Source organism: Saccostrea echinata, unplaced genomic scaffold (genome assembly GCF_033153115.1).
Source record: "Saccostrea echinata isolate AGI-Se365-2 ecotype Australia unplaced genomic scaffold, CSIRO_AGI_Sech_v1 ptg000025l, whole genome shotgun sequence".
Classification (NCBI taxonomy): Eukaryota; Metazoa; Mollusca; class Bivalvia; order Ostreida; family Ostreidae; genus Saccostrea; species Saccostrea echinata.
The window spans coordinates 21586681-21605403 of NW_026889774.1; the positions used below are offsets into that span (position 1 = coordinate 21586681).

Below are 18723 nucleotides of genomic sequence, written 5' to 3' on the forward strand. Positions count from 1 at the left end.
TTTTTTGAAGACTCTGGATCCGCTTCTAATAATACCAAATTATTGCACACTAGATGGAATATATGTTCTTCAGACCCCGTTTCACTGTACATAGCGAGGGCCTTTCCTGAGACACAATTCTAGATTATTCTAACTACACAAATTATACAAAATCACAGACGCAAGAGGTTGCGTACTGAAAAAAATAATACGAGTATATATATTTTTTTTCATATTTTTAGATCCGCGCCCACCTGGTCGAACGAAAATGAAAGTAGAAAAGGGAGGTCACGCCATTCAAGATAAGCAACTGAAATGGTGCGAGATGTGATCGTTTGCGTGCTAATAGTTTTTGTCAATGTCTGCGGGAGTCTTAAGTGTAAGTCCCACACCGGGGAACCTGTTGATTGGTAAGGAAAACCATAACTTATTTAGTATATATTTTTGCATATATGCTTTTTTGTTATCGTCGGAAATAACATTTAAAAATTAAAATCGGACTTTGCTGAAAGCCAGACCAGGAAACAAAAAAGTCCTTGATTTGATATTCGACAACTTAAGGTTGAGAATATAAACACTTCCTTGAAATTTCTTAGTCTGACGCTGGTTTCCTTGGGGATTTTTTAAAAGTATTTTTATAAAATCTTAAGGTTTACATTTAAATTATTTTTAATAATAATAGCTTTGATTTCATTATAATGATCAGTGATGATTGCTAAGGAGTTTAATAAATCGATGCTCACTCAGAATAATGTCAATATCTCATAATATGTCTTTTTTTTTTTAAAAAATAGTCTATCTTCAGATTTAAATTTAATATTTATGAATTAACCATCATTTTAACAGTTTCCACATATAATCTTTTGCATAAATGTGTAAAAAAAAAAAAAAAAAAAAAAAAAAAAAAGGACAACGTTTTAATCTTGAATATTAGAAGATTTTCCATAGTATTGCACGTGTTCAGAAACAGAGGGACAAGATATTTTCAACTTTGTCAAAATTGAATTTGCAGACTACCATATATTTCATGTTGAAATCTGTGGCTGATAACTGCAGTGACACAATTTATTAAACTGACATTCATTCAGCGCTGTAAAATGATGTTAATGCTAACATATAACCTCCATGTAGATGTTCCCAAATTTAAAAAAAAAACAAAACATCAACAGTGTAATCTACACATGACTATGACATAATGCGGACAGTGTATTGCATTATTGTTTTGTATTCTATTCTGTCACACATAAATTCATGCAGTTCAGTAACAATATTTTGAAGCACCCACTCGGATTTCGAAAGGTTTTGGAAACCAAACAGGAAAGTTCACATTAATCATAATTTATTTTTGTACTTAAAATGGGGAAGTCACATGATGACAAGACTGTAATGAAATCCTTGAAAGTACAGTGCCCTCATCACACGAGAGATAAGACTAACCTAAATTCTATATATTGTAACAACGTGAATCTCGTGTGTTACTTCATATCAAATAATAATTTGTATCTACATGTATGGTAGATTTTCCATTCTTCTTCAATGTATATCTTGATAAAGGATTGACATGAAAATTATTCAAGATATGGTCTATTTTGTTGTCTATTTCTAACTTTCCATGTAACCTGTATCTTTACAAACAAAGACATGTTCCTTATTCAGGCCAAAACAAAATCATGAACTGAAGGAAAAACATTCTAAATTGTTTCCTCTCACTTCACCATAAAGAGATTTATGCTACATACATGTACAACTGTGATACAAGTTTGGGTACTCTGTATATTTTGATTCGATTTCCATTGAGTACATGAAGTTCACTGTATAATTCCTGTAGGTTCACTGTTTACAAGCTTCCAGAAATCCATGAAGTGGGAATAGACAAATGGTCTTATTATGGTGTCGGATTCTACTACATGGACTCCAATTCTCCAAGCTGGAAGTTGTCATCTGTCCCATTCAACCAAACTGGACACTCCGTGGAGTACACACTGAGACAAATCTACAAGAATGTGAGTTAAGCCAACAGTAAAAAATAATTTGTTTGATGTACCCATCAAAATTGCCCCTACCCAATCAATATTTTTTCAGTACTTTTATTTTTGAATTTTCATTTCTAAGAAAATAAAGATCATCTGACTTGCTTTTTAACATTAGATTCCATATTTTTTTAAAAAATTTTTTGTTTTGCTGCATTTTACAAACATCTTAACTATGAAGTGTAGGTAAGAATCTTAGAGGAATAAATGTGCAAATCTGTGATTTTCATAACATTTATCATTGTTTTAGATAATTCAAAAAATAAAAAAATCAACCCACCTACCCACCTTGAAAAATATGGGTTGGAGTACATCAAACAAACAAAAAAGTTTAATGATGGCCTTACATATTCAGGTTCCCTGCTGTCATGAGAGAAAAAAGATTGTCATTTACAAAAAAAAAAAAATATATGGAATCATATACATTTATCCATTTTGTTGTCATTAGAAATCTATGGCTACTTGACACAATTTATTTACCATGTGGGCAATGAAAGAAACATTATCAGCTGTGGTTTTATGATGATATCCATTTGAATGCAACAGTGATTTAGAAATTGCAATTTTGGATTATATGAAAGAATAAAAATATAATTCTTCTGATTTAATAAAAATTTAATGTTTTGTATTTGACAGACTACGAGTGAATACATGTATTCTATGTACAACGATCAGCCCCCGCAGGGACGTACATCTCTAAATCATGGACACACAAAAGGTACCAATCTCTGGTTGTCTTTCTTGATTCAACTTCTCAATATTTAATTTTATATCTTGAATAATATTATTATTATTTACTCATGTTAATTATTTTCTTTCAGGGGTCTTTGCTTTTGATAAATCTGAGGGTTTCTGGTTGATTATGAGTATCCCTCATTTCCCGCCCCCTAGAAGTTTTGGGTTTTCGTACCCAGACAGTGGCGAAGTGTATGGACAGTCTATATTCTGTGTTAGTCTTCAATATTCTGCTATTGAGAGTGTTGGTAAGGTTTTTTTAATTAAACTTAGCTCTAACACAGTAGAAGAAAAAATGAGGTTATCTATTTTTTGTTTGTTTGTTTGTTTTTTTTTTTGGGGGGGGGGGGGGCCAAGATGTCTGAATAACAAGAATTAATAAATTGTTGTATTCTTGATATTTCATTGATTATGTTATATACATTATACATATTTTATTATCATCTTGTTGAGGAATTCACAACAAAGAGAAGTATTGCTCCTTTAAAATAGATAATGACACTATCTTTGAAATAATCTATTTCAAAAAAAAAAAATCCCTAGAAGATTAAAAAGAAAAACTTGAATTCATTCATCAGAAATTCATTCTTATTGAGTTGAATGATGACTTGATGAAATATTTATATTTTTATCTTGTTTTCAGCCAAGATAATGACCTTCACCTACCCCAAGTTTTATGACCACTACTTGCCTCCCTCTTTCTCCTCTGAGAACCCCATCATGACGGGGGTTCTGTCAGGGAGCCAGAAACACGTGACATCCCCTCCATTTCAACTTGAAACTACACTCCATACCACAGATGGTGTGGTGCTACACAACTTTGCCAAGTCAAATGATTTTGAAAAAGGTAAGGCATGATGTTTTAAAATAATAAACAATATTTAAAATTTCAAATTGATATACATGAGTATTTGGTAAAGTGCAGTTAATATTATAGTTCATGTCATTATTGAATCACTATATTTGTGGCATTTCCAGTGTTTAAAGATAGATTTTACCAAAGATAACAAAGCTGGAAAAGGGAAGGTGGCTTTGATTAAAGAATTTAAGAAATATGGTTCTTCTATGAAATTTATGGACAGAAATTTTATACGGATAAAACTACAGGTTTTATTCTCAAAACTGTGTTGCTTAAAAAGCTTGTGTGTTGTGTTATTTTGGAGTCTTATAAAGAAATAGGTGAAAAAGCCTATGATACCTGACAAAAGAGGTATCAATGACAAATTTATTTAAACAAAAGCAAGAACTAGCACTTTAATAAAGTTGAATGTGAATTGAATGTCAAGTTTGTGGTAAAACAATCCAAAAATAATTATTGGTCAGAAATTGTACATTCAAAACAAAAATAAGTAATCCACAGATTTTAAAGGTGTTCCGAAAATGGAATTAATTGGCAACACTTCTTTCTGTCTGTCTTCACTTATTACTTTATTAGTTAAATCAAAATTTCCATGGAAATTTAAAGAATTATTGTCTGTTTTCATTTTAAAAAAACTGCTTATAATGGGAAAAAACTTTCTAGTAACGCTTTCTTTACTTTTGTATTTGAAGTACTAGTTTGGCAATTCTAGACATATGAGATTTCGTATTTGTAGTGTGTCATTTGTAGACATACGAGATTTCGTATTTGAGGTGTGGCATTTGTAGAAATATGATATTCCGTATTTGAAGTGTGGCATTTGTAGACAGAAGAGAATTGCTATTTTCAGATTTATATGATGCGTTTTTGGCTCCAAATTTACAAGAATCCTTATTTGTTGAAACTTGGCAAAATGGACCCAAAGCGGACGAATTACCTTCAAATTGTTCTCTCAAGTTTCAGGTATCTGAAACATCCAGTGTAGACGGCATTCTTTACTAGCAAAACCTTTGTTGCATGTCTAGTTACACCTTGATGATATACTCATTTTTAATAGTTTTCTTCTTCATAACTCACCTTTAATCACGTATTTTGGATTTGAAGACATTTTTACCTACTAAGTTTATTTTTTGCTTTTAGAGAATTTGCTTGCATTGCATGATTTATTGCTATTTGAAAGCATATATTATTATGTTGTGTATTTATTAGCTGCTGAGATTTTAAACGATTTAACTGTCTAAACTCTAAGAACATTTAATAATATTAAGGCAATATTTAGAATTATCTACTTAGAATTACCGTTTCGCTATCAGTTGACCAGTTGACCCTTTTTTCTACTTATGTCTATTGAAATGTTATCAGTGAATATTGCAGCTCAGATCAAACACAGGGGTCAGGAAAAAGAGAGGGGGAAGGGGGAGGTATAGACTTCCCAATTCTGTATTTATTAAGTGTCTAAAAATATTTGATATGTTTAACCCCCATCCATAACATAATGTTTGATTTTCACCAATTCTTTTTTATTTCCTTATTTAAAAAAAAATATACGTAGGATTTGATTGGATACTGATCTCCTCATAGAAATTCCTGGATCTATCTTCGTGATGTACATCATGAATTTATGTTCTACATTTTTTTCCTTTTTTTTTTTTTTTTTTTTTTTTTTTTGGGGTCAGACTGCTTTGAAATTCGTTATAATGGTCAAACGCTTGTTCACAATCTCTTTGTTTTAACTTTTTGATAGAATTTGTAATATTTCGAACGCGAAAAAACTATTGTTGACCCACTATGGCATCTTTAGTGGACTTCCGTGAATGACCTGGAATGATTGAAATATGAAAATCACAACACCTGTAATCATTTCAGATCTGTACGATGCATGGATCAATGAAAGGATAAATCATGACTTGTTCGTAGAAACTTGGCAAAATGGCCGTGGTCCATTAGAGTCTAATTGCACGGAACGTTATAAGGTTACAGTGTATAATTGCTTGTTAATATGCTCTACAGAATGCACTTATTTAATTTCTTTATGCTTTATTAACACTATACTAACATCTGAAAAATACGCACATCTCTGTAAATATAATTATTATATTACTTTTATATTAATTTCATATTTTGCTTTGCATGTCTTTCTTCTGTCATTTTTAATTTATGATATGTAACAAAATTCTTGTATACAACATTTTTGCTTGTTTTGTCATTAGATACTTGAATGACAGTTTTACGTTGAAAAAGACGTGTATTTTCCTCTTTGTAGGTTTACAACATTCAAAAGATCCGATTTCCAAACGGAGATTTTAAAGAGACCAAAGATCATTCTAAGTGGGCGGTGTCCAGGACTGGTTCCTGGATTTGTATTGGAGACATTAACAGACAGGTAGATATTGAAAATTTGAATTGGTGACCAAATGAAAAAAATAGACTAAAGAAAAATATTTATTTACCCCCAGGGATTGTCTATGCTAAGAATTGAAGTTCAATTAGCTAATTTCTCTTTTCAAATGCAATAACAATTTCGTATTATATCAATTTTGATGATTGTTCATTACGTTTTTTTCATATTAATATTAAACTTTTCCAACTGTACCTTGAGATTGTCATGGACAAACTTTCAAATGAAAGATCACCAGTAGATAATACATGTATATTTGAAAAGGAAGAGTTAGCTCTCCCAATATGCTATTCAGTCGTAATGGGGGACCCTTTTCTTGTTTTTGTTTTGTTTTTTTTTTTTTTTTGTTGTTTTTTTGTTTTTTTTTTTTTTACTTTTTCTGTATTTAATCAACTATTTTACTAACCGGGGTGTGTTTCTTTATTTGTTTTAAATTCAAGTGGCTACTTCCAATACTTTTAAAGGGAATCTGATACTATTGTTACAGAAAATATTTTGATTCAGGTTTTCTGTGCCACAGAAACTAAACCTTTTTTTTATTAATCAGTAATAATTTTTTTTTTCCTAACAGCTTACACAGTTTCATCGTGGCGGAAGTACCACGTGTATGTCTGACCCTCACACATGGAAGCAGTACACAAACATCATTCGAGACATCGAGACCTGTGGACCAATATTTGGATAAACCTGACACATCAATTTTGAAAATCTGTCTTATTATTTCTGTATAAAAAGTTTATCTTCTTTATGTATATGTCATTTTTATTAAGAAATGGAAGTTAAGTTGTTTTTCATTTTGTATATATGACAATCATTCGCAAAAAATCCCTTCATTTTATACCTGAAATCTTAAAGTGCTAATTCAGGGAATTGAAATTGAAGATCTGTAGTCATAAACCAAAAAACTCCGTATGTTGCATTAATACATGAAAACATCTGGCATTATTTTTATTTAAAAATCATGTATCTTTCCATGTATCTTTATATGTTTTGTTATTGTATACAGTTTATAATAAATAATCAAAGAATAAATTCATTATTCGCGGTTGTTTCACAAATGTAATTAGTGCTTCGGTTATGTCTCTAGCCATTCGCGTTAATAAGAAATATACGCTATATAAACGCCGATTTTTTATGTGAAACAAAATGATTAAATGGTTTGAGAAACATGATGTATAGTGAAAAAAAAATACTTTGCACAAAGTTTTACTAAATAAGTAATTGTAATAACAAAACAATTAAGCAAGATCTACAATCAAAAATTCAGTTTTTTCATGAATATTGATGTATCAGTATCAGTCTGAAAGTAGCGACGGTGTCACGAGATGCATTTATTTAAAAAGAGGCATTACTTTCCTAGTAGGAAAATAAATAATTCTAATTTGACATCTTTATAACGCGTTCGTTTTCAATTGTGTAATTTACAGTATTTTTCGTAACTTTAATTGGTAAACATAAATAAATTTCCAACTTTATTCTTAACTGACGCAAGTATTATAGTGTGTATAACTTTAAATCGGTGGTATATGCCCCCTCGTGGCAATATTTAAAAGGAAATATTTCCATTTCTATTTCTTTTCTCTGTGATAACTTTTTGAAAGTAAGTTGAGTTGATTTCTTGATCATTCTACCGGAATGTAAATTTTGCCAAGCGAAAGGTCAGGAGCTAAGAAGGCCTAATAGGCATGTAATTCTCGTGCGGCTGTCTTTGTGTGACGTCAGCGGGGACTATTGAAATTGACATGTGAGGCCTCATGTAATTTTATGCCCTGTTCACACGGAGAGTTTAATTCGAATTAAACGTAAGTTACTGCGAATAAAATTTGAATCGCGTTCACACGGAGAATTTAATGCGAATTAGTTTAATTCGAATTAATTTACTGCGCATTAAATTACTTCGCATTAGCTCCGTGTGAACGCTAAGCGAAGCTAATTCGAATTAAATTTTGAGGCATGCGTAAGGGCAGCATTAAGTCACAGGCCACATGTCGATGGTCAGATATAGGTACTTGTGCTATTTTTGAGTGGAAAACAAAGGAAAATTATGATAATCACTAAAATGTGTACAGACACTGTGACATTATGTCAAATCAGTGGTCAAATGTATCTGCTCGGCACAATGTGACGTGATTCGCAAAATGACGTCATAATAGTCTTACTGAATAGCCTTATTGTAGAAATAAAAATTTAATTCGCATTAGATTACTTTGCATTAGCTGTCGTGTGAACGCAATTTAATTCGCATTAGTTTCATTCGCATTAGTTTACTTCGCGTTAATTTACTGCGAATTAAACTCTCCGTGTAAACAGGGCATAAATCTATTAGTCTACATTTTTAAAATCTAAATTTACAATTTTATTTCACAGTGAAATGGAAATATAAGGAATCGGTGATTCCTTAAACAACCTTAAATTTAGAATGTCTGTAATGGTATATATTAAAAACATTCATCCACTAGTCAAGGGTAAAGATAAGCTTGATCTCTATCACACCTCAATATCATCAGGGGTAATGTACATGTACTTCTTAGAGGGTACCAATGTACTAAAATTGATGTCTGTAAAACAATCGGTTCTCAAAATACTGAGCTCACAATGTCTTCCTATGTCTAGTGTCTTTGTCATTTGATCTCGACCTATGACTTTATTACAAAATCAACAGGGGTAACCAGTGTATCAAGTTTGATGTCGGTCAAGGACAGGGTTCTCAAGATATTAAGCAATTATTATCTTGCTATGTCTAGTTTAACTCTTGACCTTTGATCTTGTGACATAAAAATCAATAGGGGCCATAGATTTATATCATATGGGGAATCAGTGTACTTAATTTTATATCTTTCAAGCAAAGGGTTCTTAAGATAATGAGCGGTCAGTATCTTCTTATGTCCAGTTTGACCCTTGACCTTTACTTCCTGACCTCAAAATCTAGGAGTCATCTACTCCTTATAAGAAAGTTGTGTATTGTTTGATGTCTTTCAAGCAAATGATTGTCAAGATATTGAACAGTCAATGTATTCCGATGTCCAGTTTGACCTTTTGACCTCAAAATCTACAATGTTATCTCACTGGAAACCAGGGTACTAAGTTTGATGTTTGTCTAGCAAATGCTTCTCAAGATATTAAACGGACAAGTTTTTCTATGTCTAGAGAATTTTGACCTTTGACCTTATGACCTCAAAATCGATAGGGGCCATCTGCATCTCAGGGGTTACCAGTATACCAAGTTTAATATCTCTCAAGCAAAGGGTTTCCTAGATATTGAGCGGAGAACACTTGGTCTACATACCGACGTACCAACCGACAGCTGCAAAGCAATATGCCTTTTTTCAGGGTGGATGGGTGAAAAAACTTATTTCTTAAGTAAACTTAATAGGTAAGTTAACACAAAGAACCAGTTGAAAACACTACTTTTGTCTCCTGAGTTGAAAACATTTGAAAAGTCAAATATAAAAAAAAAAACATTGCCTTACTTGTAAATTCAAGAAAAGATAATAAAATGCTAATACGTACATGCATATTCATGCTGAGAACAGGGATTTACCTTTGAATCATTTACTATAACCCTCGTTAACAGTGAAAACAACACATTGCCCTTAATTTTGTATTTAGAATATGAACAATCAGGGAAAACACCCAAGGGGTGGGGGGTCCAAACACTATGTTTTTACTGTGCGCTCACTTCATTTGACCCATTGCTTCAATTCTATTTGTCTTGTTAAGAATGATTGATTGATTGATTGTATTTTGTTTAACGTCCCTCTCGAGAATTTTTCACTCATATGGAGACGCCACCACGTGCCGGTGGAGAGCTGCAAATTTTGTCCTATACTCGGCACTTACGGCCATTGAGCAGTGAGGGATCTTTTTCGTGCAAGCACCTACTGTGATACGGGACCTCGGTTTATACGGTCTCATCCGAAGGACCTGTTAAGAATGTAATATGTTCTAAATTTTGTTTGTGTGTCTTAATTCTTTTTTAAAGTATTGCTGCAGATGTTCGGACCCCCCCCCCCCCTTTAAAATTCTCATTCGTATGCTAATTATGTTATTTTAGTTTGTTTATGAATTAAAATCAATTGTAATTAAGTGCGATTATTAATTTTGAAATTATTTTTTGAACGAAGCTGTTGTGTTTAGAGTTCCTGATTTTCGATGGCTTATTTGCATGCGGTGTGAAGTGTCTTTTTTTCCGGCTCATCGTCAAGTTTCCTTTTTTTTCTGTGAAGATTAGTTAAATTATGCAACATTTTTTTTAATTTTCATGCAACCTCATTACATTTGATCGCCAGCTTATATTCTATTTGAAGAACATCGACTTGATCTTCACTTAACAATGCTTCTCCTATTTGGATTTACGTCATGGACTTTGTGGATGACGTTTTTGGTTACAGCCCATGGAGAGGGGTACACTAATGGAATAACTTGCCAGGGTATTGACCGCTAACCTGTGGACTGGTATATATAACTTCTTACATATTTTCTTAAGTGTCTTTCCTAAAGAATATTCCTAAACTTTAAAAATTTTATATACGAGATGATAACTTTTGAAATTACCTTAATGCATTGGAAAGGTGACTTTCAGTATCCTTATTTGAAAATAATTTTTCATCAAAATGCTATTCCTCATACATTTTCCTCGGATTTCATTAAAAGTAATCCACCTCAAGTCAAGAAAGATAAGAAACATTACTAGTTTTGGAACTTTTTAAATAGTGTTTTTGTTGCAAGTATCGGATATAGGCTCAGACCAGTAGAGCTTCAGTCTCATCAGAGAATTCCTTTTTTTTCTTTCCTAATTTTGAAAATAGACATTTAAGTTAATTTCAGTTTTAACCTACTGTGAACACAGACCAAATTATATGTTTGGTAGACAATGAATACTACATGTACTTGTATTTCGTTTCATAATATTTGATTATAATGTTGGGTCCTGGCCGTTTTAGGTTTATTGTTTACAAAACTCCCCAGGATCCCCAAGACAAAAACAAGATGATATCTGAGGGCGTGGCCTTCTATTATATGGACTCCCATCGACCTGTAATGACCCTTTCTCCCACCCCGATAGACAAGGATGGACATGCCCTTTACAACACACTCCAACAGATCTATCTGAATGTATGCAATCTTTCTTATCTCTTAAAAGCATATTGTCTCTAAAAATGCTCGTTTTTATTACATTCTTTATAAACACTTTTTTAAAAAAGTTTTTTAAATCATAGTGGCAGATTGAAACTTCGATAAAGTAGAAAAATGAAATGTGCTCTAGATTGAATAGCCATGACAATATGTACGCGTAAAATGCAAGAACAATTGGTCCTTATCTTTAAGTAAGTATAAATGGGCTTCCAGGTAAAATTATATTATCCACTCTTGTAAAACTACCATCTCTAGTATATTTTTAGTTTCTTTCTTCAGTACTTCATGTTGGAATATGGCATGTATAATGACGAACCACCGAGGAGTTCCAACAAAACTTGGAAAGAGAAAAATGAGTTTGGTCAAACCAAAGGTAAACATATGCCATACAAGATGAAGCTTTTGTCTTTCTTTTTGCGGTTCGAATGGGACGTTAAACAGCATACAATCAATCAAACAATGTTTTTGCTGTTTTTTTTAAACATATCTGAAATAGTTGTGAAAATCTAAGATGAAATCAACTATCCATTATAGGTGTATATGCATTTGATAAGCAGACAGGATTTTGGTTGATCTCCAGTATTCCCGGGTTTCCCCCACACAAAAATAAGGGATATGCATTTAACAAAGAAGCGCAGCGGAACGGTCACATGCTTGTCTGTGTCACTTTAAATACTCAGGAGCTGGTGAACGTCTGTGAGTAATTTTATTCTGTGATTTAAGTCTTGGCATTGTTCTCCTTATTCTAAGGGACACCCTATTGAAAAAAAATTTTTTTTTTTGTTGATATTATAAGACTGTCGACATATTTTGCAGATAAAATATTCAAAATAATAAGACCTCAAATTCACGATGCAAAAAGACATGAAGCGCGAATGCCACCACTTCAACCCTCAAACAAGTCTTTGGTATTACGCATATATACCCACGAAAACATGGAACTGAAGTGTTTAGCCAAAGGCTCATTATATGAGAAAGGTTAGAAAATTTAAAAAAAAAAAACTATTCAGAATTTCCTTATCACGCGTTAGATAATCAGGAAGTAATGACAGATGGATAATAGTGCGTTTAATAGATTTGTTCTGATAATTTTGTGGGGGGGGGGGGGTTCTAGACCTGTATGATTCTTTGGTTGCTCCGAGACTATCAAACAGTGTCTTGGTCCAGTCCTTTCAGACAGACTCTGGGATCCCATCTTCCTGCTCTTCAGAGTATAAGGTTGATTCAATCTTACATGATCTTTGTGTGTGTGTTTGTGTGTTTTGTATGTTTGTGACTCTGTGTGTGTTCCACGTGTATGCACTCATTAATTGTATTTACATGAACAAAATATACAACTTTTGGTGATATACTTGCATTACATGAATTATTTCAGTTCTAAAAATATGAATATTCTGACAACCACATCTTATCCCCAAAAAAGGAGTGGGGGAGGGATGAAATTCCCTACTTAATTTCCCTAGCTATAATTTCGTTGGTTAGAGAGAATACAAGTAATGCAATTTTGTTTTCGGTTCCTATTTAAATGACTAGAACTAAACCATAAACATTAGAAGAAGAAATTTTTGATCGTATTTGTTCATATAATACAGTTTTCCTAATTACATGTACTTGAATATAGTTTCTGAATTATCTTTATTGTGTACGTATGAATAGGTGATGAATGTATCCAAAATAAAGTTCCCGGATACCAGTATCTACTTGTCTGGTAAAAGAGATCACGCCAAGTGGGCAGTGTCCGAGAAGTTGAGGAGATGGGTGTGTGTTGGAGACCTTGACTGAGTGGTAAACAAGTTCTCTCTTCATTCTCTTTACGAATATAGTTTCAAAAATCCAAGATATAGCAGTGGGAAGTCTGAAATAGTTATTGTAGATCAAAGAAAGGGAATACCTATTTCATATCCTCTTCTTCGTTTGATTTCGTTTTATTTTTATTTTCTCGGTAAGTTTTTTTTTAAATATACTCTGAAATATACGTTCTTTTCTGATTTATAGACTTCAGCCCTCAAGAGAGGGGGAGGAGCGTTGTGTATGGTCAACTACACGGCTTGGAAGGCGTTTCATAGCATCATAAACTCTGCTGACAAATGTTAACTTGAAATCACTGTGTTATGTTTCAGCTTCTTTCGATGAAAAAAATACGATATGTTTTTATATATGTATTTTTATGTCTGTTAATGTTTTTATAACGTTTCCATGCAAGACATGGATTTGAATTACTATTTGATCTTCATGATTATCTGCAGAGCTTATATTGCTGGTATTTCTAGTATATCGGATCGGAGGAAAATGCTTTCAATTCTGAATAAATTGGTTTCAAAGGACACCGCTGTTGTGATAGTTCATTATAACCCTAACTGTATTTTTTTTTCCTTTTCAAATGACAAGTTCCAAGGCTCTATGTTTTACATTCTTACACTATATGACATTTTCCTGATTTAAGATTCCTCAGTTTTCAACTTATCGTGCTTTATCTTCCAAAACGAATATGCTGCTATATGTATGCTGAGAGATACTGTAAAACATTAAAAAATGTATACTGCTATGTGTTCCAAAAATAGCATACTGCATTCTGGTCCAAAAAAGCATACTGCTTGTGTTCAAAAATAGCATATTACTATGCATTCAAAAAAGTATACTGCTATTTGTACAAAAATTGCACAATGCTAAATGTTCCAAAATTGGCAAACTGCCAAATGTTCCAAAAGTAGCATACTGCAATCCATTCAATAAATAGTATTCTGCTACATGTTTGAAAATAGTCCATGCTAAAAACAGCACGCTGCTCTTAAAAAATATATTTTACTAGCTCATTTTTACTGAATATTTTGATTGTCGCGTGAATCGCGGTAATCAAAATAAAAAAGAAGTTAGTGAGGGTCTGTTTTAATCAGACATGCGTTAAAAACAGTATACTGTTACATGTACGAACTAGTACACTACTATATTTTCCCATCGTAGCTTTGTGCTCAAAAAAAAGCATAATGCTATACGTTCAAAAAAAGCATACTTCTATGTGTCCAAAAAAGCAAACTGCTTTATGTTCTAACAGCAGCATAATGCTATATGTTACAAAAAGTATATTGATTTATGTTCGAAAAGTAGCACACTGCTATATGTTCCATTTTCAAGTTTTCCATTACATATCAAAACAAAAATATTTGTTTTAGTCTACACTTTCTTTATAGCAAATAGATAAATACTAGTATTATGTATGATTATAACAAGAGAAACGAGAATATCAAATATAAGTCATAATTATTTACTTATTCCAATACAAGTTTTCGAATATGAGTATGAACTTTTCAAATATAAATCACAAGATTTGGAATATGAATCACGAGTTTGCGAATATAAATAACGACTTTTCGAATATAAATCACGTTTTTTTTTTATTTTGCACAATAATCAAACGATCTGTGAAGAATCCTACATTTTTACACAAAATGACCAGCAGTTCTGTCATTTGGGTGTTTTAAAGATGCTTATACATATTTTCATTTGGAAAAAATTCTATAAATTCCTGCTAGAAATTAATTACTATAAATCGAAAGCACAATTTTGTGATTTTGTCAGACTGGAAAATTAAATCCCTTCAGTTAAACATTACTTTGAAATTTTCAAAATATTTCATTATTGAATGAACTTTCTTAACACCCCTTAGGTTAGTAGCTTGTATTATAATATGCTAGTAATACGATAGAGGAAATATTCGAAAGGTTTAAAAACACTCCAAAAACAGGTGAAGCTCTGGACGCCAAACAAAGTCACGACTATAGACGATACAAATAAATATGAATGAATTGTCCCTCCCTACGGTAAATAGCATGTGGTTCAAGTGGTTTTGTTTATATTAGCTTTTAGGAATTTTCTTCCTCTTCGTATAGAGTTCCTCTTTTTATCAATGAGTCAGACAAAATACGTTATCAGACATCATTAACATAAACTTCCGCAATGTGATTCAATGTCTTCCTATAAAGAAACAGCGTACGATTTCGTTCGAGTTTGAACCCCCTAAAGTAACTATACAATAGAGAAAAGGTACATTTTGACGAAGATTCTTTCTGGCGATGATCCGATTTGTTTTTACCTCTTCGGTTCTTGTTGGTCTAACCTGGTGTCTGGGATGTTTAAAAGAGTCGGGAGAACCCGTTGACTGGTAATGTATCATCAAATATTTTAAGCAAATTAATATTTAAATCTATTTTTATTCTGTGTAAATGTAGTCAATAATGATAGTTCATACTGTATACAAACCAGTCACAGTAAATTATTACCTACATGTATATGCAACACCAATACCAATGGTTCTTTACGCATGCGCAGAAAACAAGTTATGAACAACACGACTTTCAAATTCTGTAGTACAGATACTGAGATGCAGATAACAGATTTGTAAATATCCATTTGTTTCATCAATTAATTAAACAACAATAAATAAATCTTCCTTCTTCCAGGTTCATTATTTACAAGTTGCCCAAGAAAAAATCTAGTGGTAATCCTCTAATCAAGGATGGAGTTGGATTTTACTACATGGACTCTAAAAACCCTTCTTTTTCCTTGTCCGGTGCTAACATTCAAAAGAAGGGGCATGCGTTGTACAACACCCTGCAACAAGTTTATAACCAGGTATAATTACCACCACCAATATAAACACTGCAAATCACACTCTGTACCTAAACAAAGTTTCGGAAGAAATACTCGTAGCATGGAAGCTTTGAATATATATTTTGGTGCATGCGGACTTTTTTTTTAAACAAAGATACTAGTATATTCAAAATGCGCGTGTATTCAATGTACTAAATAAGTAGTAAAAATAGCTGATGAAAAAATTAACACATTTTTTTTTTTTCAAATGTAAGGTCTACTTGGTTTTGATAGTGAGAAAAAATTGCGTAAATGGCGTTTTCTGCCGAGTAAACTTTAATCACCACTATATTAAAAAATAATTTCGATGCTGAATATGCAGAAAAAAAACATATTTTCAAGACGTGCAATAATGGATGATAGCTTTATTTGATCATAGAAAGACATTTTAAAAAATGCCATTTTTAAAGACAAGATGTGGAATTTTTCACTTGAGGACATGTAATTTTAATACGGTATTGTTCAAAGGATGCATCAAATGTTTAAAGAACTTTTTGTCTTTCACCCGAAAATATATCAATTGTTTGTTCCAGTATAAACATTTGTCACTTATATTAGAATGGACCACACAAATTTAAGTATGCTATGTACAATGATCAACCACCACCACGAAATGAGAGGATTGAGGAAACATTTAAAGCATATGGACATACCAAAGGTATATTAAATACAAGAACGTACTAGTCTATATAAAACATTTGCTAGTAATCTGAGTTGTTTGTGCCTTCTACTAGCTCGAAAGATACAAATTTACAATGTATTTTTTATCCGTACAGGCATGTATGCATTTGATGAGAAACAAGGATTCTGGTTGATATCAAGTGTTCCGCAATTTCCCGCTCCCCTGTCACATGGTTACAACTATGAACAAGGACAAACAAAATTAGGACAGGCCATGATCTGTGTGTCCCTCAGCAGAAAGTATCTAACAGTAATAGGTTAATAAATGTTAAAAACTACTTACAATACACGTCACCCGCGTGACGCAGTGGTTAGAGCGTCTGCTCTAGAGTCGAGAAGTAAGCAGTTGATCCTTAGGTCGCGGGTTCGAATCCCACTGTGGGACGTGGTGACCGGTCCTTCGGATGAGACCGTATAAACCGAGGTCCCGTGTCGCAGTAGGTGCTGGCACGAAAAAGTTCCCTCACTGCTCAATGGCCATAAGTGCCGAGTATAGGACAAAATTTGCAGCTCTCCACCGGCAAATGGTGGCGTCTCCATATGAGTGAAAAATTCTCGAGAGGGACGTTAAACAACAAACAAACAAACAAACTTACAATACACAACTTCCTGAATCTTATAAAAGAAACACTTTAGAAGAACAATAATCTGAGCTCTCGAAGGTCAGCCATCGATTCTGTTGCTTTTGTTTTGAACACATTTTATTGAATAAATCAAAATGATTGGAAACAAGTACTTACAACATTGATTCTGTTGTCTTTTTTTATTTACCCCCGGTAGAAACCATTACCTATGGCTTTTTTTCAGATTGTTACATTACAATGTTTCCACGAGTTGCTTGCCCACATTTGCTTTCATGCGACATTGATGTTTTATATTAATGTCTGTATAACTTATATTTTTCCAGAAGACATTTTCAACATAACAAATCCAAATATATATGACCCAAAGCGACGTCCTCGACGCTATTACTCGAGTGTTACGTTGGTACCACAGAAAGTTTTCCCAATTTCAACAGTAAAAGGACAGAGCTTCCGATTCTTTGCGAAGTCTTCCATCTTTGGAAAGGGTGAGAACGTACAGACCAATTTTCATGAAATTAGACAATATAAGGAAAATTTGTTAACTCTAATTTTATTAAAGATTTGTATGACGGACTTGTTGCACCTGATTTGAGTGAATCTCTTTACGTGCACACATGGGAAGCAAACTGGCCTTCAACTTGTAATATGAGATTTAAGGTTTGCACATTAATTCATATACAAGCTTTTTATTTTTCAAATTCTAGAATGAAAGTCACGCGCTTGGGACAAAGAAACCTTAAGTTTTAAAGTAATCAACCACTTAATCATTAAATTAATGTATTTCAGGTTATGAACATTGAAATGATTAAATTTCCCAGTGACATGGTGTTTAAGTCGAACAGTGACCACTCAAAATGGACTGTATCTACGAAAGATTCGTGGGTGTGTGTTGGAGACATTAACAGAGCGGTAATTCTTTAAAGCAAGGGTTTCACCTTTTAATTTGATATATAAGGCAAAATAAACATCCTGGTTGAGGAATAAAATTAGATATCATTAAAAGAAAATTCAATCACTGCGTTTCGCTAACAGAGGATCGAGTTAATAAAACCTAACTTCAAACGTACGAAAAGAACTTAACTTCAAGTAAATTGATTCCGGTGAATTGTTGCTAGGACTTATTGAGTCCCTTTTTTGGTATCTTTCACAGACATCCCAGTTCAAGAGAGGTGGCGGAACAATGTGTTTGTCAAGTGTCTCCGTATGGAGGGCCTTTAATGCTCTAATTAAATCTGTGCAGAATTGTACAAAATATCTATAGACTGATTTCACTTGTCTTAATAATCATTTCACTGTCAACGCAAGATAATGGCATTGGGAATGTGTGTGCTGTTTTTTTTCCTGGATCTTTGAAAGTGAATGTGTTGTCTCTTTGTGAAGCTGTTTGTGTCTCCGTGAAGCATTTTAAAATGACATCACCATACTGGAGGATAAATTTGATCATGGTGGGTAGTGAAGAAATGAATAGTTGATTTTGTTGAAGATCTGAATCGGGAACGGCGATGAAGGTCTCGAATTTTACAAAATTGTCGTCCTAAAAATCTTGCTCTCTGGGTGATATGAAGCTGTAGACATTGTGTTATGTAGGTTTTAAATCTAGTACACTAATCATTCATAGTTCAAAAACTCTCATATCTAAAACCATAACTAAATACTAGGGATGGCAATCGGTAA

At 32.9% G+C, this 18723-nt stretch overlaps 3 protein-coding genes and 1 long non-coding RNA gene across 5 annotated transcripts; all 4 read left to right on the plus strand.

Moving 5' to 3' along the window:
* Positions 1–252: 252 nt before the first annotated feature.
* Positions 253–7033, plus strand: LOC133192164 (deoxyribonuclease-2-alpha-like). Of its 2 annotated transcripts, none has more exons than XM_061328110.1 (8): positions 253–389; positions 1808–1982; positions 2646–2727; positions 2831–2992; positions 3388–3591; positions 4454–4566; positions 5867–5986; positions 6573–7033. In XM_061328110.1, the coding sequence occupies exons 1-8, from the start codon at positions 295–297 to the stop codon at positions 6684–6686; spliced, it is 1065 nt and encodes a 354-aa protein (XP_061184094.1). In that variant the 5' UTR covers positions 253–294; the 3' UTR covers positions 6687–7033. The 2 variants fall into 2 exon arrangements, with proteins under 2 accessions (XP_061184094.1, XP_061184095.1); XM_061328111.1 differs by lacking the exon at positions 4454–4566 and adding an exon at positions 5470–5576.
* Positions 7034–10341: 3308 nt separating this feature from the next.
* On the plus strand, positions 10342–11841 carry LOC133192956 (plancitoxin-1-like). The gene is made up of 4 exons (XM_061328958.1): positions 10342–10456; positions 10945–11116; positions 11417–11510; positions 11672–11841. The coding sequence occupies exons 2-4, from the start codon at positions 10991–10993 to the stop codon at positions 11839–11841; spliced, it is 390 nt and encodes a 129-aa protein (XP_061184942.1). The 5' UTR covers positions 10342–10456; positions 10945–10990.
* Positions 11842–11976: 135 nt separating this feature from the next.
* On the plus strand, positions 11977–13293 carry LOC133192168 (uncharacterized). The gene is made up of 4 exons (XR_009721791.1): positions 11977–12115; positions 12252–12355; positions 12794–12922; positions 13133–13293. It is a non-coding gene; the product is annotated as an uncharacterized LOC133192168 (long non-coding RNA).
* A 1849-nt stretch (positions 13294–15142) lies between these two features.
* LOC133192166 (plancitoxin-1-like) lies at positions 15143–18367 on the plus strand. Its single transcript, XM_061328113.1, has 8 exons — positions 15143–15296; positions 15595–15766; positions 16343–16442; positions 16561–16722; positions 17373–17534; positions 17609–17706; positions 17836–17958; positions 18200–18367. Exons 1-8 carry the CDS (start codon positions 15208–15210, stop codon positions 18308–18310), a joined length of 1017 nt encoding a protein of 338 aa, XP_061184097.1. The 5' UTR covers positions 15143–15207; the 3' UTR covers positions 18311–18367.
* Positions 18368–18723: the final 356 nt, after the last annotated feature.

Bases quoted from the DNA above. Each gene is read 5' to 3' on its own strand.
- LOC133192956 (XM_061328958.1), top strand. From the start codon at position 10,991: ATGATATCTGAGGGCGTGGCCTTCTATTATATGGACTCCCATCGACCT. The intron at 11,117-11,416 runs GTATGCAATCTT...TTCTTTCTTCAG, and splicing joins TCCAACAGATCTATCTGAAT to TACTTCATGTTGGAATATGG. The intron at 11,511-11,671 runs GTAAACATATGC...TATCCATTATAG, and splicing joins TGAGTTTGGTCAAACCAAAG to GTGTATATGCATTTGATAAG.
- LOC133192164 (XM_061328110.1), top strand. From the start codon at position 295: ATGGTGCGAGATGTGATCGTTTGCGTGCTAATAGTTTTTGTCAATGTC. The intron at 390-1,807 runs GTAAGGAAAACC...TAATTCCTGTAG, and splicing joins ACCGGGGAACCTGTTGATTG to GTTCACTGTTTACAAGCTTC. The intron at 1,983-2,645 runs GTGAGTTAAGCC...TGTATTTGACAG, and splicing joins TGAGACAAATCTACAAGAAT to ACTACGAGTGAATACATGTA.
- LOC133192166 (XM_061328113.1), top strand. From the start codon at position 15,208: ATGATCCGATTTGTTTTTACCTCTTCGGTTCTTGTTGGTCTAACCTGG. The intron at 17,707-17,835 runs GTTTGCACATTA...AATGTATTTCAG, and splicing joins CTTGTAATATGAGATTTAAG to GTTATGAACATTGAAATGAT. The intron at 17,959-18,199 runs GTAATTCTTTAA...TATCTTTCACAG, and splicing joins TTGGAGACATTAACAGAGCG to ACATCCCAGTTCAAGAGAGG.